General features: G+C 41.3%; 1 protein-coding gene across 1 annotated transcript; it reads right to left on the bottom strand.

Moving 5' to 3' along the window:
• Positions 1 to 3,605: 3,605 nt before the first annotated feature.
• On the bottom strand, positions 3,606 to 4,238 carry LOC138894872 (uncharacterized). The gene has a single exon (XM_070179606.1). It carries the CDS (start codon positions 4,236 to 4,238, stop codon positions 3,606 to 3,608), a length of 633 nt encoding a protein of 210 aa, XP_070035707.1.
• Between the last annotated feature and the right edge of the window lie 19,048 nt (positions 4,239 to 23,286).

Consider the following 23,286-nt stretch of genomic DNA (forward strand, 5'->3'; position numbering starts at 1 on the left):
CTTCCTGCTTGCATATTTGTACGAATGCTCCTGCTTCTACCCATTTAGAAAAATAGTCAGTTAAAACCAAAAGAAATCGTACGTTACCTCGTCCCACCGGGAAGGGCCCCACGATATCCATTCCCCATTTAATGAACGGCCAAGGGGAAGTTACCGAATGGAGGTGCTTGTCTGCTTGGTGGATCATCGGGGTGTACTTCTGGCATTTTTTGCATTTTATTGTGAAATCTGCGACCTCTTTTTTCATAGTAGGCCAATAGTATCCTGCCCATATGAGGCATCTAACCAAAGCTCGATTTGCCAAAATGAGCTCCGCACTGCCCTTCATGGACTTCTCCAAGGACGCGCAACGTCTGATTTGGGCCTAAGCATATCGCCAGGGGGGCGCCATATGCCCTTTTATACAGGTCGCTGTGAATGATGCTATATCTGGTCACTTGCATTCGCAACTTCTTGGTCTTTTTTTTAATCGTTGGGGAGCATGCCGTCCTACAAATAAGTAATAATATGGTTGCGCCAGTCCAAAGTCAGGTTTATGGTTCTTACCTCGATTTGATCTATCGACAAATTGAGGAGGTGAACCACATTTTGGTCTCCAGTTGCAATGTTTTTGGTGGCTGCTGCTAATTTGGCGAGGTTGTCCGCCTCGATGTTCTGTGCTCGAGGAATTTGGTCGAGCTGACATTCGTCGAACTCATGTATTTGTTTGCAGATTTCGGTCTAGTATTTTTGCAACCTTTGTTCCTTGATTTGGAAAGTCTTTGTGACTTGGTTCACCACGAGCTGAGAATCGCAGCGCAACCTTAGCCGTTTTGCCCCATATTTGAGTGCTAGTCTCAGTCTTGCAATTACGGCCTCATACTCGACCTCGTTGTTAGTCTTGTCCGGGCACCTTATGGACTGGCGAATTACTTCACCTGTTGGGACTTCGAGTACGAGTCCCAGCCCAGATCCTAACGCGTTAGACGCACCGTCGGTGTACAGGACCCAGAGGTCTTGGGTTTGGGAAGTAGTGTGGACGACTTCTTTTTTAACTTCACTTGTTATTTTTGCATTGAAGTCGGTGACGACCTGTGATTTTATCGCTGTTCGTGACCAATATGTAATATCATGCCCGCTTAGTTCGATGGCTCATTTGGCCAATCTGCCCGATAGATCAGGTTTATGCAAAATACTTCTTAAGGGGAAAGTCGTGACGACCGAGATGAGGTGGCACTGAAAATATGGTCTAAGCTTTCGTAAAGCTACGATTAAGGTCAAGGCAAACTGTTCAAGATGGGGGTATCTTGTTTCGGCATCGACTAGTGTTTTGCTAATGTAATAGATAGGAAATTGCGTACCTTTATTTTCTTGGACTAGGAATGCGCTCACATCCACTTCGGACACTGCGAGATAAACGAGGAGTGGTTGTTCCAGTTCTGGTTTTGAGATCAACGTTGGCGAGGACAAATACACCTTTAACTTCTTCAAGGCTTGGACGTACTAAGGGGTCCATTGGAGGCCGTTCTCCTTTTTGAGTACGCTGAAGAATGTGTGGCACATATTGGAGGACCGTGAGATAAACCTCGAAAGAGCGGTGATACGGCCAGTCAACCTCTGGACTTGTTTTTTGGTGGTCAAGTGCTCTGGTATCCCTTCGATGGCCTTGATTTGGTTGGGATTGACCTCGATACCTCTCTATGATACTAGGAAGCCCAAGAACTTCCCTGAGGCCATGCCAAATGTATATTGTTCAGGGTTTAGTTTCATGCTGTATTGTTTGAGTATACCAAAGGCCTCTCTTAAGTGGTCAATGTGATCTTCTTTCCTTTTGGATTTGACCAGCATGTCTTCGATGTATACTTCCATTATTTTTCGGAGTTGTTCTTTGAAAATCTTTGTTGCCAACCTTTGATAAGTTTCCAACGCATTTTTCACTTCGAAAGGTATGATCCTGTAGCAGTACGTCCCTGGTGGGTGATAAAGGTGGTCTTTTATTGGTCCTCTTCCTCCATAAGGATATGGTTATAACCCGAGTAGGCATCCAAGAAACTTAGAAGCTCGTACCCGGCTGTCACGTCAATGAGTTGGTAGATATGAGGTAATGGAAATGAATCCTTGGGGCAAGATTTTTTCAGGTCGGTAAAATCTACACACATCCACCACTTGTCGTTCTTCTTTTTCACCATGACTATGTTGACGACACATTGGGGGTACTTTGATTCTCTTACGGAACCATTTTCCAATAATTTTCCACTTCTTCGCGTACTGCGTCATTAATTGCGGAGTTGAACTTACGTTGAACTTGCCTCACTGGGGGGGGGGTAGAGTGGATTGACATTTAATTTGTACGTGGCGATCTCCTTAGGGATACCTGGCATATCTGCATGGCTAAAAGCAAACAAGTCTGCATTAGCAGTTAAAAATTCAAGAAACTTACCCTGTTTTTGAAGTTTGCAGCCGATATAGGCTTTCTTGATGTGGTCGTTGTTGTCTAGTTGGATGGGGTCGAGGTCCTCTATTGTCGATCCTGCGGCTTTGACCGTGTCGGGGTCTCCGATGACGTCCTTGTTGTTATCGCTTATCGATATCGACCATGTTGATTGTTATGCTTCTTTCTCTCTATCTCTCGCTTGTTGGGTGGTTGTTCAATCTAGGGCGATGCGATAACATTATTGGGATGTGCGTTGCTCTCCTCGTATGTTGAATATCCCCTATGGAGTCGGGAATTTGATTACTTGGAACAAACTGGATGGTATAACTTTCATGATGTGTATCCATGGTCGCCCTATTATGGCGTTGTAAGCCGTGTCCTGATCCATGATGTGGAATGTGGTTTCCAAAGTGATGCCATCTACCAAGACATGGAGTGTGATCTCGCCTGAGGTTCGCTCAACTGCATTGTTAAAACCTATTAGGGTGATGCAACATGGCACTATCCTGTCCTTAAGTTTCAGTTGTGCGAGTACTCGATAGTGGATGTTGCACGCGCCGCTCCCGTCGTCTACCATAATCTACCTTACGTCGGTATCTAAAATTCGTAAGGTTATAACAAGGGCATCAAAGTGAGGGAAACCCAAACCGTCGGTATCTGATTTATCGAATATGATACTCTCTTCGACTTCATCGTATCATTTGTGGGTGAGCGGTCGTTTGAGTTTGTGAGTCGTGGTGAACTTCACACTGTTGATAGAGGCGTCGTCCTCGCCACCTATGATCATATGAATGATGCGGGCCGGCGAGGGAGGTTTCGATGTTCGCTGTTCTCGTCCTCTGGCAAAGTTGGTTCTTTCCCGATCGCTCAATAATTCTTTGAGGTGACCATGTTGTAACATTTTGACGACCTCCTATCTCAAGGCGATGCAATCTTTGGTTTTATGTCCTCGCTCTTGATGGAACTCGCAGAGGGCATCTAGTTTTCTGGTATTCGGGTCTGACCTCATCTTTTGTGGCCATTTTACTTTTGGTCCAAGCTTCTCCAAGGCATAGACTATCTCTGTACATGACACACAAAAGTTATGGGCGGACAATAAATGAGGCATACATTTTTCGTTCCGGTGAGTCCTCGTTCTTGATCTGGGCGAGCCATCTTCATGGCGGGGGTGAAGGTATAGCGGTAGTTCTGACTATGAGAGATGTCGTTCCCGATTAGATCGTGAGGCCATGATGTTTCTTCTAGTATCATTTCTTTGATCTTTCCTGGATTCTGCTTGCAGCGAAGTCAATCGATGGGTTGGCCCGTTGAGATCATCTTCATCTGCTCGCACCTCGGTGCAATATGCGTTATGTATTTCGTCCCATGTCGTGGGTGGATATTTTATAAGCCGACTTAATAATTTTCTTGTCGCCCTTGAACCATTTCTGCTCAGCCCATTTTGAAAAGCATCTACAGCCATTCCTTTTGATACATTGGGTAAAGTCATTCTTACTCGGTTAAAACGGGCGAGGAAGTCCCTTAGTCCTTCTCCTGGGGACTGTTTGATAGCAAAGATGTCTTTCACTTTTGCCTCAGCCTTCTTGGCCCCGACATGGGCCATCACGAACTTATCGGCTATTTCCTCAAAGGTTTCGATGGAACGTGCTGGCAGTTGTGAGTACCAGGTTAATGCACCTTCCATGAGGGTTTCGCTAAATTTCTTTAGTAGAATGGAGGATACTTGTTCTTTGGTGAGGTCATTGCCTTTCACGGCGATGACGTAATGGGTTACATGATCCTCGGGATCGGTTGTGCCATCGTATATTTTCAGATAAGGCGTCATTTTAAAGGTCTTTGGTATAGCATGTGGGGCAGCGCTATCACTGTACGGTTACTCGACGAACCGACTGACATCTCTCTTCGGCAATAACTTAGGAGCGCCCGGTATTTTATCGACCCTTTCTTAGTGTTCTCTCATTTGGTCCCGAAGTGCCTTGTTCTCGTTTTCCATTTCCTCCATCCTTTTCAGAATGGTTGTGAGAGTGGCGTTGCCTGCATTGTTAACAACATTGTGAGTAATACTTGTCGTCGTGGGTGAAGGAGGTTGATCATGTTTCTCTTCCACTGGCGGTATAGCACGAGTTCTCGTATTTACTGCGACCGCGTCCTAAACGGGCTTGTGAAGGATGCTAGTTAGTGTATAAGTTAGCCAGGCTTCAAGGAGCTTCTTTATTGCTGGCGGCGTCTCCTATACCGCGAATGTGGAGGCTGTATTTCCAAGGGATTTTGTGATGCTGTGGTGGGGAAGGAGTGACCCTCCTCGCTTGGGGGGAGACACCGGGCGTTTCGTCCTCGTCCACTGCTTCTGAGTCCTCTTAGATGATGCTTATGAGATTGGTTGGGATGTTGCTCATCATTCTCGTTCTTTCTTCTCTGTTATCTGCCATATTAGATCTATATATACAGAGAGAAAAAGTTTTTCTTTTTATTAATCGGTGTCGGTTGTAGATCTAAAAGAAACTAAAAAGATTAACTAGAAAATTCCCACAGACGGCGCCAAATTGTTCGACCAAAAATATAATTTTCGGTTAAGCTAATTAATTTACGTAATAGCAGGTTAAATCTAGTTAATGATAATATCTTCAGATGAGAACTTCAAGAATGCGGATAGGATGTAAATGACTATAAATACCAATAGATGATACTTAAACAGGTACGAGGAATGATTCACCCAATAAAAGATAGATTGAATAAAAATGATTTTTCTGAGAATCACAAATAATAGGCAGATCTAGGATCTGTATTAGCAGTTAGCGGATCTGGTGAAAACAATGACCAATCTCTTGATTAGAGATTATTTTGTCGTTTTTAAAGAGAGAGAAGGAGAGAATGAATTTTTTCGTATATCCCATTCTCTTATTTTTCTTTCCTATTTATGGGAAAGATGCCCCCAACAAAACTTCAACGGTATCGATGGCCACTATAACTTTAAAGAGAATATTCTCTTTAAAATTATATTTCCAAAACTAGACGTTGTCACTCTATTGTTGGAGGTCGACTGCGGCCGCTGATATTGTCCTCGTCTTGAATATCACTACTCCCTGGTTGATCTCGGCTGACTTTTTCCTTACTATTGCATTACCATAAATATTTTAGATCAGATTTTGACCCATACAAGGGTGACTATACAATGCAATGTAACAATGTTTTCCGGGAGGCCATTTGGATATCTTGTCTCAAGAATATGACGCAATAATCCTTCAGAACTATATGGCATTGTAATGTAATAGAAATTTTTAGAGTTCCTACGGTTCACTTGCACAAAAACTGTCGCTAGCAAGAATAAGATTCGGGTGATTCCTTAATCAAATGATCATGCGATCTTAGCGCCAAGGGCGGGCTCAAGGGGAGTTGTGAATTTTTTATCTTATTTTCACTTAAAAAATATTGAAATTTATAAAAAAAAACTAAAAAGTCCTTGTAAAAGTAGAAAGAAAAACTGTTTACTTTTTAACAATAGAAATATTATAGAAATTTGAATAAGATACTCAAATCTTCATATTGGTAAATAACGTTTTACACAGTAAGATCTTAGGTTGTGAATACGTTCTAACATCTTATTAACATGAATTTTCTTAATAATGTGAATATAATATAATATTTTATAAGATAGCTACGCTATAGGCATAAAGAGCGAAGAAAAAATAAACCAACGTAAATAGGTATACTATTTTTTGTAAGATAACTATACTATAGGAATAAAGAAAAAAAATGCCCCTTATTAAAATTTGGCTTTAGGCCACAAGTTTTGTTAATACGTCCTTGCTAAGTGCACGACGGAGATCTTCTTCTTGAGTCTTATTCTCATGGTTAATTATCTTGACAGATAAATAAAGGTTGTCGGCATTACGCACTGCCACAGACGAAGAACTAGCAAAAGGCACAAGTTTTGCTTTGAACACCCAGCAGCCTCGCATGGTGTCGACTCCAACAACCTCCTTTAAATCATCAGAATCAAAAGTTCTATCATTATACACTCAAGAATTCTCCATAGACCTTAAATCATCAAGAATCAGTCGCATTAATTGATCGCTATGGGCCATTTTGCCGATCAAGAAAGAATCAAGGGAGGAGGAGGGTGGAGGGGGACGGTGTAGTAGATGATGACAAAATGAATCAAGTATTGTTAAAGAATCAAGGGAGGAGGACGGCGAAGGGGGACGGTGTAGTAGATGATGACAAAATGAATCAAATATAGTTGATTATGAGCGCTTGTGGGATTAGTAGATTACAAAATACACTAGTATATAAAGAAATCGATGCGCCTCTTCCATGAATTAAGAAAGTGGAAGAGGCAGTTAGCTTGAGGCAGTTAGAGGCGCGCGTTAGTTGAGTTTCAATAATCCTATTCCTTTCTGACAAAATTAAAGAATTACTTTCTCATTTTATTTTTAATTGTCCATTTTTTAAAGAAGAAATAAATGAAGTACGTATTTTATAGTTTTACCATAATAATAATGATAGTATTTCAAAAAGTCTTAGGAAATGATTTGGGAAATAAATAGTTATTAATAAGGGTTAAACATGAAAAGAAGATTGTTTTTTTCTTGAGTTGTTAAAATAGATAAGTAAAAGTGAAAATATATTTTTAATACACTAGTAGTTAAATAAAAGTGAATGGAGTCGGTACAAATATTTATAAGCATCGATACAGAATATTAGAACCATAATAAATTACAAAAACTACAAAAATTTCTAAACATCAATACACAATATTAGAACCCCGACCAACATGGCAATAGACAATGCTGATTGCTGCACGTCAAATTTAGCAATCCCCAAGCCCCGAACCAGTAATTACTATTTGCTCCTCATACCGGTCGTTAGTAGAAGGTAGCAAATCACCCACTCTTACACGTACTGCTTTCTGCCGATCATTGTAGAATTCTTGGCAAATGACCTTTAAATCATAATATCCTACATTTTCCAAAAGAAATAAGTAGCATTTATCAGGGAAAAAAAAATATGCCAACGAAGTTTTAGGATCACTAGGTCTATCATGGGCGGCTTTCCAGTCATGCCCCATGGCCCCTTGGACGCGCCTCATGACGTCCTGGCAAGCCTTCCAACGCCAAGCGAGGCAACTACAACCAGAACGCAGGCACGTCTTCAAATCCAGCTCCCGTCGATCACAACAACATCAATAACCAACAACAATTCATAACAACATAAAGCAAGTAACAAAAGAAGTAACTCAGAGATAAAATATTCAGCTTAATCATGATTTCTGAAAATAGTTCTGTCTTCCAATTACATCAGTGAAAATCCAAATCGTTACCGAAGTTGCCAAAATATGAATAAGTTTGAAAACAGTAATTTTTCCAAAAATTCTTTCAATAATAATTAAGATGTTTCATTTTCTTTCCAGATAGCCAGTGAAAAAGTGCATCACTATACCCATATACCAATATGTGTGAGAAATCATGAATGACGTGATACCGTATAGCATGAGGAAAATGCATCTCTATGCCTGTATGCCATATGTGCATGTCAATGCGATGCACTCAGTAATAAAACTATATGCATACTCTCAGAGTATCATTTCACTCAGTCCTCCCAGTCACTCAGTCCTCACAATCACTCGGCACTCGTACTCAGTAGGTACCTGCGCTCACTGGGGTGTGTGTACAGACTCCGGAGGGGCTCCTTCAGCCCAAGTGCTATAATTTGCACGGACAACTCATGTGATGTACGAACAACTCACGTGCTATTGTATCAACATCTGAATCCGCACGGACAACTCACGTGCTATAATAAGCCAATCTGGCATGCTGCGACATGCACCCCGATCCCATAATTATCCTCACAATCAGGCCCTCGGCCTCACTCAGTCATCAATCTCTCCAGTCTCCCGGGCTCACAATGTCATGAAACTAGCCCAAAATAATGATATGATGAATCAATGAATAACAACAGAGACTAAGAGATGATATGAAATGAATGAACATAACTGAGTATGAAATTTTCATTTTAAACAAATAATTCAACAGCAATATGACCTCTATGAGTCTCAATAATACCGGCACATACACTCAACATGATTTTTAATATGATTCTCAGCTCAATTTCTTTAACACATAAAACTACATAGAAAATTCTAAGATTATTTGACTACAAAATTTTACGGAACCAATTACGTCACAATTTCTATAGTGCACGCCCACACGCCCGTCACCTAGCATGTGCGTCACCTCCAAACAATTCACATAATACGTATATTTAGGGTTCATACCCTCAACTCCAAGATTAGAAGAGTTACTTACCTTGAACAAGACGAATCCAATGTCGAGCAAGCTAAACACTGCTCCAGAAATTTTATTCTACGTGTATCAACTTCTAAACGGCTCGAATCTAGCCACAATTAATTCGATTCAGTCAATACCAATTATTATAATTAATTCTATAATGAAATACTAATTTTCTAATAAAAATCCGAAATTAACTCAAAAATTGCCCATGGGGCCCACGTCTCGAATCCGACAAAAGTTACAAAATATGAACGTCCATTCAACCACGAGTCCAACCATACCAATTTTATCAATATCCGACATCAACTCGACCCTCAAATCTTCAAATTAAAGTCTATAAAATTTTCTACTATTTTCAACCCAAAATACTAATATGTTGATAAAAACAATAATAGATTCGTATAATTTAACCAAAACCGAGTTAGAATCACTTACCCCAATCCATATGGTGAAAATCGCCACAAAAATCGCTTCAATCCGAGCTCCATAGCTCCAAATGTGTTAAAATGGCCGAAACCTCAAAATATAGCTTCTGTCCAGGCATTTACTCTACGCGATCGCGGAAAATGCTTCGCGATTGCGAAGCACAAAAATTTTCAGCCTAAAATTTGCCCTTCGCGATCGCGGAAAATCACTCGCGATCGCGAAGAACAAAGTCCCCAACTCTTTGAGATAGCCTCTAGTTTAATGGTCATAACTTTTTGTACAAAACTCCAAATAATAAATGGTTTGCCTTTCTGAAAACTAGACATCAAGCACTACAACTTTTATTTTTAGATCATCTCCAAATTCCTTATAGATTGCGAGATATAATCTTTCAAAATCGGGTTAGTGCAACAGAGATTTCGTTCTACGCGATCGCGAAAGAGCTTCTGCGATCGCGATTCACAAGGCCCCAAACTGCTGTTTGCTCTTCGCGAACGCGACCAAATATTCACGATCGCGATGCGCACCTCTGTAGATAGAAACCAGCAATTAAAAATGGCCTAGAAATGGTCCAAAACTACCCCGAAACTCACCCGAGGAGCCCCTCGGGACCTCAACCAAATATACCAAGAAGTCCTAAAACATCATACGAACTTAGTCGAAGCCTCAAATCACATCAAACAATACTAAAACCAAGAATCATGCCCCAATTCAAGCTTAATGAAACTAAGAAATTCCAACTTCTATATTCGATGCCGAAACCTATCGAATCAAGTCCGATTGACCTCAAATTTTACACACAAGTCATAAATGACATAACGGACCTATTCTAATTTTCAGAATCGGATTCCGACCCCGATATCAAAAAGTCAACTCCCCAGTCAAATTTTCAAACTTAAATTTCTATTTTAGCCATTTCAAGCCTAATTTAGCTATGGGCTTCCAAATAATTTTTCGGACATGCTCCTAAGTCCAAAATCATCATACGGAGCTATTGGAATCATCAAAACTCTATTCCGGGGTCGTTTACACATAAGTCTACATCAGGTCACTATTTTAACCTATGCTTTAAAGCCTTGGATTTCATTCTTCCAAACTAACTCCGAAATACCTGAAAACCAAAACCGATAATTCACACAAGTCATAATACATCGTATGAAGGTATTCAAGACTTCAAATAGTAGAAAGGAGCATAAATGCCTAAAACGACAGGTCGGGTCATTACATTCTCCCCCACTTAAAACATACGTTCGTCCTCGAACGTGCCAAGAGTTGTTTCCAAGCCATCAAATCACTATTCCACCTTACGACGCACATGCCCGGGGGGTGATCCCACGTCACCCTATGCCATATAGGCCTAACAACACAACACAATTGAAGATCATTACTTTAACCTTAGTCCGTAAAACCCTTGGAATTCAATTCCCAACATTCTGAATTTCTTACAAGACCCGAATCTTACATTTATACACTGTATAAGTCTGAACAATCTGCATCGAGCCATAACCATAACCACGGATACAATCACATAACATACTACACCACTTGCATGCTCGTAGCACCATTCCCGATCATAGTAACTACTCCAAAACCAACCCGGTACTGATATTAAACCCCATATCAAATAAAACCTCGTTCCAAAACCTTCATACACTGCTGATAATGAAAGAAACACGCGGAAATCTCATGACCCCTTATCAGATCAACAAGTCATGGAGCTTTCTCGCCCCAACTATAACCATAATCACTTCCTAAGCCGACTTTCAATATTATACTCCCGAATATACTGTAATCAAACTTGATAGTACCCATTCTAGGTCTAATGGCCTTATATTATTAAACACAACTATCCCACAGACACGCCACATCAATATAACTCCAGCCACCACTGCACAATCTGTGTACCCAAATATGGGAGATGTCTCAAGGAAGAGAACCATATTGCAAGTTTAACAAGCACCACCACAACTACAATGGTACAACCAACTCCTCAAATTTCGTGAAGAGGATAATCGTAGGCGTATGTGCACAATTGTAGAGGAAAGAAATTAATGAATCAGATAAATTATCATAGAAATAAAATTTCCACACACGGCACGGACAACTCACGTGCCAATAATATGAATCACCCGGTATAGTCACAGGCCTCCAGTCCCAGCATATCATAAATGAGAAATTAAGCAAGTACACTTATATATGATAATGAAATAAGATCCTCATACTCCTGGACTGGTATAAATAACACGTCATAGTGTAAGCATGTGCAAAGTCTGCTATCACACTTCAAATCGGTAATTTAACGCAGAAATAGTAACTACCCTATTTATTCAGGGAATTAGCCTATTTGTAACCTCAAGTGTAACCCAGATGGTTCTCAACAAAGGTAAGAATACGAGAAACGCTATAACTTTATGCTTAACAGTCAACTCTAGGCATATCATAGCCTAAGCATTCTTTCGAGTATAAATACCTACACCAATGCCCGCACATTGGCTCAAACCCCACATATATGCACACTTATAGTGTGTAGCTATCACAAATAATTAACGCAACTAGTGCCTCCACTAAGTTAAAATAAAATACCCACCTCAAACATGCCGCAACCCGAAACAATATACTTCTGAGAACTCCCAGTCTCCAAGTTCATCGAACATATGAATCACCGTAACTGATCCCAACTCCAGCACTAGAATGACTAACACATCTTCCATTCATGATAATCCCATGAGGAGTACTTTCATAATTCTTCCGTGCCACAACAATAATTTGAATATCGACAGTCTATCAACCAGGTGAGTATTGCAATATCGATGAACATCCGTAAGTCAAAACACAACGCACCTTCTGAAATGCGCACCCTTCTCAGGAATTATTGAGTAGGTATAACATTCATCAAAATATCTGAAACTGACCATGCTGTCCAATATTCGTTACCTTCTCTTCAAGACTGAACTGTCATGTAACGACTCGGCCAGTCGTTTTGAGTATTATAACCATGTTCCCCTATTTACTGCTCAATTTATGTCTTATAGTCATTTTTATGACTTACTGGATTAGTTGGTTCGGGTCTGGAAGGAATTCAGAGTGAAACGAGACACTTAGTCTCATAATTAAAAATTTAAGCTAGAAAAGTTGACTGGATATGGACTTATATGTAAACGACCTCAGATTCGAATTTTGATAATTCCAATAGCTCCGTATGGTGATTTTGGACTTATGAGCGCATCCGTAAAATTATTTGGAGGTCCGTAGTAGAATTAGGCTTGAAATAACAAAAGCCGAATTTATGGGAAGTTTGACCGGGAGGTTGACTTTTTGATATCGGGGTCAGAATTCAGTTCTGAAATTTTTTATAGCTTTGTTATATCATTTATGACTTGTGTGCAAAATTTGAGGTCAATCGGAACTAATTTGATAGGTTTCAGCATCGAATGTAGAAGTTGAAAATTCTTAAGTTCCTTAAACTTGAATTGGGGTATGATTCATAGTTTTAGCGTTGTTTGATATGATTTGAGATTTCGACTAAGTCCGTATGATATTTTAGGACTTGTTTGTATGATTTGACGGATCCCGAGGGGCTTGGGTGTAATTTTATTTTGGATCATTGGTTCAGAGACTAGTAAGATTAAGAAATTTGGGAGTTTGACCATGGTAAATATCGGGTCAAGATGACCTCTTTTCAGTGTTTTGAGTGTGGGAGTAGGTCCATATCGTGTTTTATGATTGAAATTCATATATGATTTGTGCCCGGGAGATTTCAAATGGTTAACAGATCAAAAGTTGGACTTAAACAGCTGCTGCAATTTTTATTTTGCTGGAAAACTGAAGGCCGAGGGCCTGGACAGAACTGTAGGTTATAAAGCAGGGGACTTCGTCCCATTTTTTATTTTTGTCAAATTGGAGCTTGGAGAGAGCCAATTTTCGGGAGATTTTCAGAGAAAATATCGTGGTAAGTGTTCTTAACTCAATTATGGTTAGATTACCCGAATTTATCATTTATTTTCACCATTTAATTAGTGTTTTGAGATTAAAATTTGGTAAAATTATAGAAATATCATAGAAACAAATTTTTGAGATTTTGGTGTCGATTCGGAGTCGGATTTGAGTGAAATTGGTATGGTTGAACTCGTAATTGAATGAGTTATCGAATTTTGTGAGTTTTGCCGGATTCCAAGATGTGGGCCCCATGATCGATTTTTGAGCTAAAATTCGGATTATTATGGAAAATTAGCATTTTCTTATGGAATTAATTCTTATAAATTTTATTGACTGAATCGAATTATTTGTGGCTAGATTCGAGGCGTTTGAAGGCCAATTCACGAGGCAAAATCTTAGCAAAATAAGAATTTCACTGTTTGAGGTACGTAACAGTTATAAATCTGGTCCTAAGGGTATGAAACCCCAGATTTTTGTATCATGTGATTATTTTAGAGGTGACGCACATGCTAGGTGACGGGCGTATTGGCATGCACTGAGGGTATTGTGACTTGGTCTGCCCCATGAAATTGTAAAGTTGAATAACTTGTTGTTAGCTATATGCTCTCTATGTATTGAAGAAATTTTACTGTAAATCATATTAGAAATCATGCTTAGGCTATGTGATCGTACTGTTGGGACCCGCAGAGGTCGCGTACTTGTTGAATTATTTGCTAATTGCTGTCTTATACTCAGTCATGATTTTACTTGCGTATCATACCTCAGTCCTTCTTGATTTTGTTGATACGCTATGTTATCTTTGCTTGGGCTGATCTTTGTGATATTCGAGAGCCGGGAGACTAGAGAGGTTGAGGACTGAGTAAGGTCGAGGACCTGTCAGTGAGGTAAGGATACTATGGCACGTGAATTGTCCGTGCATGATATTATAGCACGTGAGTTGTCCGTGCAACACGTGAGTTGTCCGTGTGGATTATGGCGCTTGGGCTATAGGAACCCCTCTGGAGTCTGTACACCCCCAGTGAGTGCGGGTACCCATTGAGTGTGAGTGCTGAGGGCTGGGAGCTGAGTGAGTGATTGTTGTCCTGAGAGATTGTACTTGCTTTTCATTTATTATTGCACTTAGTTGCTATCTATCATTGTTGTGAAATTTTCTGAAAGGTTTTATATCCGGAATACATGAACTTGAACTGCATAGAATTGATTTGACTTAAAATGCTGGATTTGAAAGCATGTCTATTCTTTGCTGGAATTACTGAAAATGAACTATAACTGTGTAGCTCGTTACTATCTTCAGTTCCTTATTTATTATTGTTACTTACTGAGTTAGTTGTACTCATACTACACCATGCACTTCGTGTGCAAATCCAGGTGTTCCCGGACATAGCACGTGTTGATTCTTTCGCGCAGTTGATTTTTTCGGAGATTTTGAGGTAGTTTTCGTGTTTCGTAGACCTTGTCTCTCCTTCCCTATCTCCTTGTTTATTGTATTTGGTCTCAGACTATCATAGACCGTATTTTCCAGACTTGTAATCATATTAGATGCTCATGTACTTAGTGACACCAGGTTTTGGGAGTATTTATATTTATACTTGTGAGATTTTTTCAGCTGAATTTAATCATTCTATTTTCAAATTTAAAAGAATACGTGGTTTATTGAGATTGTCGGATTGCCTAGTATTGAGATAGGCGCCATCACGACGGGTGGGATTTTGGGTCGTGACAATTCGGTATCAGAGCCTAGGTTACATAAGTCTCACGAGTCATGAGCAGGTTTCATAGAGTCTTGCAGATCAGTATGGAGACGTATGTACTTATCTTCGAGAGGCTGCAGAACCCTTAGGAATATTTCACTTTCTTGTATTTTGTCGTGCGAATTTGTTGATTCCAGAAACTAAATTTCTGTTATTCTATTCTCTCACAGATGGTGAGGACACGTACTACCGGATCAGACGGTTAGCCACCAGTGCCACCAGTTAGGGCCGCGAGAGGCCGGGGCTGTGGTAGAGGCCGGGTCCGTGGTAGAGGCCGAGGCCGAGGTAGAGGTCGATGTGTAGCTTGTACCACAGTTTGACCAGCACCTGTAGTACCGCCAGTTGCTCCAGCTCAGGAGCAAATTCCAGATATAGCTGAGCCGACAGGACCAACTCAGGCACCAGTTGTGCCCATCGAGATTCCAGGCCTTCAGGAGACTTTGGCCCAGATATTGACAGTTTGCACTGGTCTTGATCAGGTGGTTTTGGCTCAGGCCGCACCTGCCACTTCTCAAGACGGGGGAGGTACTCATACCCCTGTAGCCCGTACTCCAGACCAGGTAGTACATGGACTTCATATACCAGGGGCACTACCAGCCCAGCCAGTTGAAGCTGCTCAGACCCCGATAGTTCCTGTTATGGCAGATGATGAGCAGAGGAGACTTGAGAGATTTGAGAGGCTTCGACCTCCACCATTCAGCGATGCTGAGTTAGGGGATGCTCAGGGTTTTCTGGATAAGTGTCAACGGATGCTTCGGACAGCGAGTATTCTGGAGACTAGTGGGGTCCCGTTTACTACTTTTCAGTTTTCTGGGGCTGCCTTCAGATAGTGGGAGGCTTACGAGAGGCGTAGGCCGGTCGGCGCAACACCCCTTTCCTGGCAGCAGTTCTCCGGTCTATTCCTGGAGAAGTTCGTGCCTCAGTCCCGCAGAGAGGAACTGCGCAGACTGTTCGAGCAACTTCGTCAGGGTGATATGTCCATGACACAGTATGAGATGAGATTTTCAGAGTTGGCCCATCATGCTATCTGGTTGATTCCCACTAACAAAGAGAGGATCAGGAGGTTCATAGATGGCCTCCCTTTTCAGCTGTGATTACTCATGACTAGAGAGAGAGTGTCTGGTGCTACTTTCGACGAGGTTGTCGACATTGCTTGACAGATTGAGATGGTTCACAACCATTAGCGGGTTGAGAGAGAGGCTAAGAGGCCTCGTGGTTATGTGATTTCAGCGGTGTTCCTTCAGGGGTCAGTTTTACCACGGTAGGAGTCGCTCTTACATACACGCTCAGACGAGTCATCCAGCTCATCGTGGTGCATCAACTAGCCATGGTTCTTACAGTGCTCACTCAGGCCAGTCTTCATTCAGTGTACTACCAGCACGGAGTTCTCATCTTGCCTCGTCCGCTCAGGCTTCTACAGGTAATTCTTCGGGTTATCAGGAGCAGCAGTTCCGTCAGAGGAGGGGTTGTTTTGAGTGTGGAGAATTGGGTCATTTCAAGAGAGATTGTCCTAGGCTGTTGAGTGGGGCTCTACAGCAGAGTTCTCGACCAACGGCACCAGCACCAGCAGTTACACCACCCGCCCAGCCAGTTCGGGGTAGGGGTCTGGCAGCTAAGGGTTGCCCTAGAGGGGAAGGCCGATCAGGTGGCGGTCATGCCCGATTCTACGTTTTTCTTACCAGGCCAGATGTTGTTGCTTTAGATGCAGTGATCACAGGTATTGTTTCAGTGTGCCACATGGAAGCTTCTATATTATTTGACCCTGGTTCCACTTATTCATATGTATCATCGTATTTTGCTCATTATCGGGATATGCCTTGTGAGCTCTTAATTTCACCTATTTGTGTATCTACACCGGTAGGCGATATTATTACTGTGGACCGTGTGTATCAGTCGTGTGTGGTAACTATTGGGGAACTAGAGACTAAAGTTGATCTCTTATTACTCGGTATGGTTAATTTTGATGTAATCTTGGGTATGGATTGGTTGTCTCCATGTCATGCTATTCTGGACTATCACGCAAAAACTGTGACGTTGACGATGCCGGGGTTGCCAAAGGTTGAATGGAGAGGTTTTCAAGATTTTGTTCCTAGCAGGGTAATTTCTTATTTGAAGGCCCAACGTATGGTTGGAAAGGGATGTTTGTCATATTTGGCCTTTGTGAGAGATGTTGATGCTGATACTCCTATTATTGATTCAGTACCGGTCGTGCGAGACCTTTTGGATGTATTTCCTGCAGACCTGCTGGGTATGACACCCAACAGGGATATTGATTTCGGTATTGACTTGGTGCAGGGCAGTCGGTCCATTTTTATTCCTCCGTATTGTATGACACCAACTCAATTAAAAGAATTAAAAGAGCAACTTCAGGAACTCCTTGAAAATGGGTTTATTAGGCCTAGTGTGTCACCTTGGGGTGCACTAGTTCTGTTTGTGTAAAAGAAAGATGGTGCTATGAGGATGTGCATTGATTATAGGCAGCTGAACAAAGTTACGATCAAGAATAAATATCCCTTGCCGCGTATTGATGACTTATTTGACCAGTTTCAGGGAGCGAGGTTGTTCTCCAAAATTGATTTGAGATCTGGGTATCACCGGTTGAAAATTCGATATTTGGATATTCTAAAGATGACATTCAGAACTCGTTATGGCCACTATGAATTTCTTGTGATGTCTTTTGGGCTAACCAACGCCCCAACAACATTTATGCACTTGATGAATAGTGTATTCCATCGATATCTTGATTCATTTATCATAGTATTTATTGATGATATCCTGGTGTACTCACGTAGCCAGGAGGAGCATGCACAACACTTGGGTATTGTATTACAAAGATTGAGAGAGGAAAGAATTTATGCCAAATTCTCTAAGTCTGAGTTCTAGCTTAGTTCAGTGGCATTTTTGGGACACATAGTGTCCAGTGAAGGAATTAAGATGGATCTGAAGAAAAAAGAGGCAGTTCAAAGTTGGACCAGGCCATCTTCAGTTACTTAAATTCAGAGTTTTCTCGGCTTGGCCGGTTATTATTGTTGCTTCGTAGAGGGTTTCTCATTTATTGCATCGCTTATGACTAAATTAACCCAGAAAGGTGCTCCATTCAGGTGGTCGAATGAATGTGAAGAAAGCTTTCAGAAGCTCAAAACAGCTTTCACTACAACTCCAATATTGGTGTTGCCTACATGTTTAGAGTCTTATACTGTGTATTGTGACGCGTAGCGTATTGATCTCGGCGCAGTGATGATGCAAGATGGTAGGGTGATTGCCTATGCATCCAGACAGTTAAATGTACATGAGAAGAATTATCCAGTCCACGACCTTGAGTTAGAAGCTATTGTTCATGCCTTGAAGATTTGGCGGTACTATTTGTACGATGTCCATTGTGAGGTTTATACGGATCACCGGAGTCTACAACATCTGTTCAAACAGAAAGATCTTAATTTGCGGCAGCGAAGGTGGTTGGAGTTGCTTAAGGATTATGACATTACCATTCTCTATCATCCCGGAAAGGCCAATGTAGTGGACGATGCCCTGAGTCGTACGGCGGAGAGTTTAGGCAGCTTAGCATACTTACCGGTAGCAGAGAGGCCTTTAGCCTTGGATGGTCAGGGCTTGGCTAACCAGTTTGTTAGATTGGATGTTTCAGAGCCGAATCGAGTTTTGGCTTGTGTGGTTTCTCGGTCTTCTTTATATGATCGCATTAGAGAGCGCTAGTATGATGATCCACATATGCTTGTCCTTAAGGACACAGTTCAGCACAATGATGCCAAGGAAGTCACTATTGGAGATGATGGTGTATTACGGATGCAGGGCAGGCTATGTGTGCCTAATGTAGATGGTTTGTGTGAGTTGATTCTCCAGGAAGCTCACAGTTCGCGGTACTCCATTCATCCAGGTGCCGCGAAGATGTATCAGGATTTGAGGCAGCACTATTGGTGGAGGCGAATGAAGAAAGATATAGTTGGATTTGTAGCTCGGTATTTAAATTGTCAACAGGTGAAATATAAACATCAGAAGCCGGGAGGATTGCTTCAGAGACTTGAAATTTCGGAGTGGAAATGGGAGTGTATTACTATGGATTTTGTAGTTGGGCTTCCACAGACTTTGAGAAAGTTTGATGCTGTTCGGGTGATAGTAGATCGGTTGACCAAATCTGCGCATTTTATTCTAGTTGGTACTAATTATTCTTCATAGCGGTTGGCTGGGATTTATATTTGCGAGATTGTTCGCCTACACGGTGTGCCAGTGTCCATCATTTCAGATCAGGGCACACAGTTTACATCACAGTTTTGGAGAGCAGTGCAACGAGAATTGGGCACATAGGTTCAGTTGAGTACAACCTTTCACCCTCAGACGGACGGACAGTCCGAGCGCACTATTCAGATACTGGAGGATATGATACACGCTTGTGTCATTAATTTTGGGGGTTCTTGGGATCAATTTCTGCCACTCACGGAGTTTGCTTATAATAATAGCTACCAATCAAGCATTCAGATGACTCTGTATGAGGCTTTGTATGAGAGGCGGTGCCGGTCCCGGTCCTCGATGGGTTGGTTTGAGCTGGGTGAGGCTAGGCTATTGGGTATTGACTTGGTTCAGGATGCTTTAGAGAAGGTCAAAGTGATTCAGGAACGGATTTGCGCGACGCAGTCTAGACAGAAGAGTTATGACGACAGGAAGGTTCGTGATGTGGTTTACATGGTTGGGGAGAAGGTTCTGCTCAAGATTTCACACATGAAGGGTGTGTTGAGGTTCGGTAAGAAGGGCAAGTTGAGCCCTAAGTATATTGGGCCTTTTGAGATACTTAAGAAGATTGGAGAGGTGGCTTATGAACTTGCTTTGCCACTTAGTCTATCAGGTGTTCATCCAGTGTTCCATGTATCCATGCTCCAAAAGTACGTTGGGGATCTGTCTCATATTCTAGATTTCAGTACAGTACAACTGGACGGTAATTTGACTTATGATGTGGAGCCGGTGGCAATTTTAGACCGGCAGGTTTGGAAGCTGAGGCCAAAGAGCATAACATCAGTGAAGGTACAGTGGAGAGGCCAGCCAGTCGGAGAAGTTACTTGGGAGATTGAACAGGAGATGCGGAGCAAATATCCACACCTATTTGAGACTCCAAGTATGATTCTAAACCCATTCGAGGACGAACGTTTGTTTAAGAGGGGGAGAATATAATGACCCAACCGGCTGTTTTGAGTATTATAACCCATTTCTCCCATTTACTGCCCAATTTATGCCTTACATTCATTTTATAACTTACCGGATTAGCTGGTTCGGGTCCGGAAGGAATTCGGAGTGAAACGAGACACTTAGTCTCAAAATTAAAAATTTAAGTTAGAAAAGTTGACCGGATGTGAACTTATGTGTAAATGACCTCGGATTCGAATTCTAATAATTCCAATAGCTCCGTATGGTGATTTTGGACTTAGGAGCGTGTCTGGAAAATTATTTGGAGGTCTGTAGTAGAATTAGGCTTGAAATGGCAAAAGTCGAATTTATGGGAAGTTTGACCGGGGGGTTGACTTTTTGATATCGGGGTCAGAATTCAGTTCTGAAAATTTTCATAGCTCTGTTATGTCATTTATGACTTGTGTGCAAAATTTGAGGTCAATCGGAATTGATTTGATAGGTTTCGGCATCGAATATATAAGTTGGAAATTTTTAAGTTCCTTAAGCTTGAATTGGGGTATGATTCATGGTTTTAGCGTTGTTTGATATGATTTGAGGTTTCGACTAAGTCCGTATGATGTTTTAGGACTTGTTTGTATGATTTGACGGGTCCCAAGGGGCTTGGGTGTATTTTCTTTTTGGATCATTAGTTGAGAGAGTAGTAGGGTTAAGAAATTTGGGAGTTTGACCATGGTTAATATCGGGTCAAGATGACCGCTTTTCAGTATTTTGAGGGCGCGAGCAGGTCCGTAGCATATTTTATGATTGAAATTCATATATGGTTTGTGATTGGGAGGTTTCGGATCAAAAGCTGCTGCAATTACTATTTTGCTGGAAAACCGAAGGCCGAGGATCGAAGGCCGAGGATTGAAGGCCGAGGATCGAAAGCCAAGGACCGAAGGCTGAGTATCAAAGGCCGAGGAGCGAAGGCCGAGGAGCGAAGGCCGAGGGCTTGGGGCTTGGACAAAAATGTAAGTTATAAAGTAGGGGACTTCGTCCCATTTTCCATTTTTGTCAAATTGTAGCTTGGGGAGAGGCGATTTTTGGGAGATTTTCAGAGAAAACATTGGTTGGACTCATAATTGAATGGGTTATTAAATTTTGTGAGTTTCACCGGATTTTGAGATGTGGGCCCCACGGGCAATTTTTGAGCTAAAATTCGGATTTTTATGGAAAATTAGCACTTTCTTATTGAATTAATTCCAATAAATTTTATTGACTGAATCGAATTATTTGTGGCTAGATTCGAGGCGTTCGGAGGACAATTCACGAGGAAAAAACTTAGCGGAATAAAAATTTCACGGTTTGAGGTAAGTAACAGTTATAAATCTGGTCCTGAGGGTATGAAACCCCGGATTTTTGTATCATGTGATTATTTTGGAGGTGACGCACATACTAGGTGACAGGCGTGTGAGCGTGCACCGAGGGGATTGTGACTTGGTCCGTCCTATGAAACTGTAAAGTTGAATAACTTGTTGTTAGCTAAATGCTCTCTATGTATTGAAGAAATTTGACTGTAAATCATGTTAGAAATCATGCTTAGGCTATGTGATAGTACTGTTGGGACCCGCAGAGGTCGCATACTTGTTGAATTATTTGCTAATTGTTGTCTTATACTCAGCCATGATTTTACTTGCGCATCATACCTCAGTCCTTCTTGATTTTTTTGATACACTATGCTATCTTTGTTTGGGTTGATCTTTGTGATTTTCGAGAGCCGGGAGACTAGAGAGGTTGAGGACTGAGTAAGGCCAAGGGCCTGTCGGTGAGGTAAGGATACTATGGCACGTGAGTTGTCCGTGCAGGATATTATAGCACGTGAGTTGTCCGTGCGAATTATGGCGCTTGGGTTGTAGGAGCCCCTCCGGAGTCTGTACATCCTCGAGTGAGCGCGGGTACCCATTGAGTGTGAGTGCTGAGGACTGGGAGCCCAGTGAGTGATTGTTGTCCTTAGAGGTTGTACTTGCTTTTTATTTGTTGTTGCACTTAATTGCTATTTGTCATTGTTATAAAATTTTTTGAAAGATTTTATATCCGAAATACATGAACTTGAACTGCATAGAATTGATTTGACTTAAAATGCTGGATTTGAAAGCATGTCTATTCTTTATTAGAATTACTGAAAATGAACAATAATTGTGTAGCTCGTCACTATCTTCAGTTCCTTATTTATTATTGTTACTTATTGAGTTGGTTGTACTCATACTACACCCTGTACTTCGTGTGCAGATCCAGGTGTTCCCGGACATAGCGAGTGTTGATTCTTTCGCGCAGTTGATTTTTTCAGAGATTTTGAGGTAGTTGCCGTGTTTTGCAGACCTTGCCTCTCCTTCCCTATCTCCTTGTTTACTGTATTTGGTCTCAGACTATCATAGACCGTCTTTTCCAGACTTGTAATCATATTAGATGCTCATGTACTCAGTGACACCAGATTTTGGGAGTATTTATATTTGTACTTGTGAGACTTCTTCCGCTGAATTTAATCATTCTCTTTTCAAATTTAAAAGAATACGTGATTTATTGAGATTGTCGGTTTGCCTAGTATTGAGATAGGCTCCATCACGACGGATGGGATTTTGGGTCGTGACATGTCACCTTGTACATATAAATCCTAAACTTGCACAACACATCACATCTATTATGCCTTCATGTGACAAGCACAAGAATCCCATTTTCAACTCTGAGTCACCAGCAAATTACATACTCGGTTAGTTAGAAACATTCCTCTTGCTTCCTTCCAGGAGAAAATCACAATACACAACACGTTTCCCACACCAGTAGAAAATATCTGGTTCAAACCATGGTAGAAACCATCAAGAACACTTTAAAATCCATCTGCACATAACCAAGCTATTAGAACTAAATTCCTCTAACTCGACCAAATCACGTAGGTCACCAAAACCCAAGAATATTGCCACCAAAACATCTGTAGAGTCTCACCACATCATAATTACCCCTATAAATACCACAACCGAAATACTCACTCTGAAAATACCTTATTTGATTCTAAGGACGTTTCATTCACCTTCCTGATACCGAAATATAAAATCCATAATGATATACAAAAATGTCACAAGTCTCGACACCATCCAACTTAAATCTCAGATTTTAGCCATAAACAAATCTGCCAAAAATTCTCAATTGTTACATATTAATCTTGAATCCATTAGAACTTTCTCGAGAGTCACCCCCTTTGTTCAAATCCAAATTACATCCCCCAAATGGGCCAAAAGACACGTGCCCCATTAGCACAACAACACTCAAAGAAGTAAATCTACTTTAATACCACCTATCAAAT

The sequence above is a fragment of the Nicotiana tomentosiformis genome, chromosome 6, assembly GCF_000390325.3.
Source record: "Nicotiana tomentosiformis chromosome 6, ASM39032v3, whole genome shotgun sequence".
Taxonomy (NCBI): domain Eukaryota; kingdom Viridiplantae; phylum Streptophyta; class Magnoliopsida; order Solanales; family Solanaceae; genus Nicotiana; species Nicotiana tomentosiformis.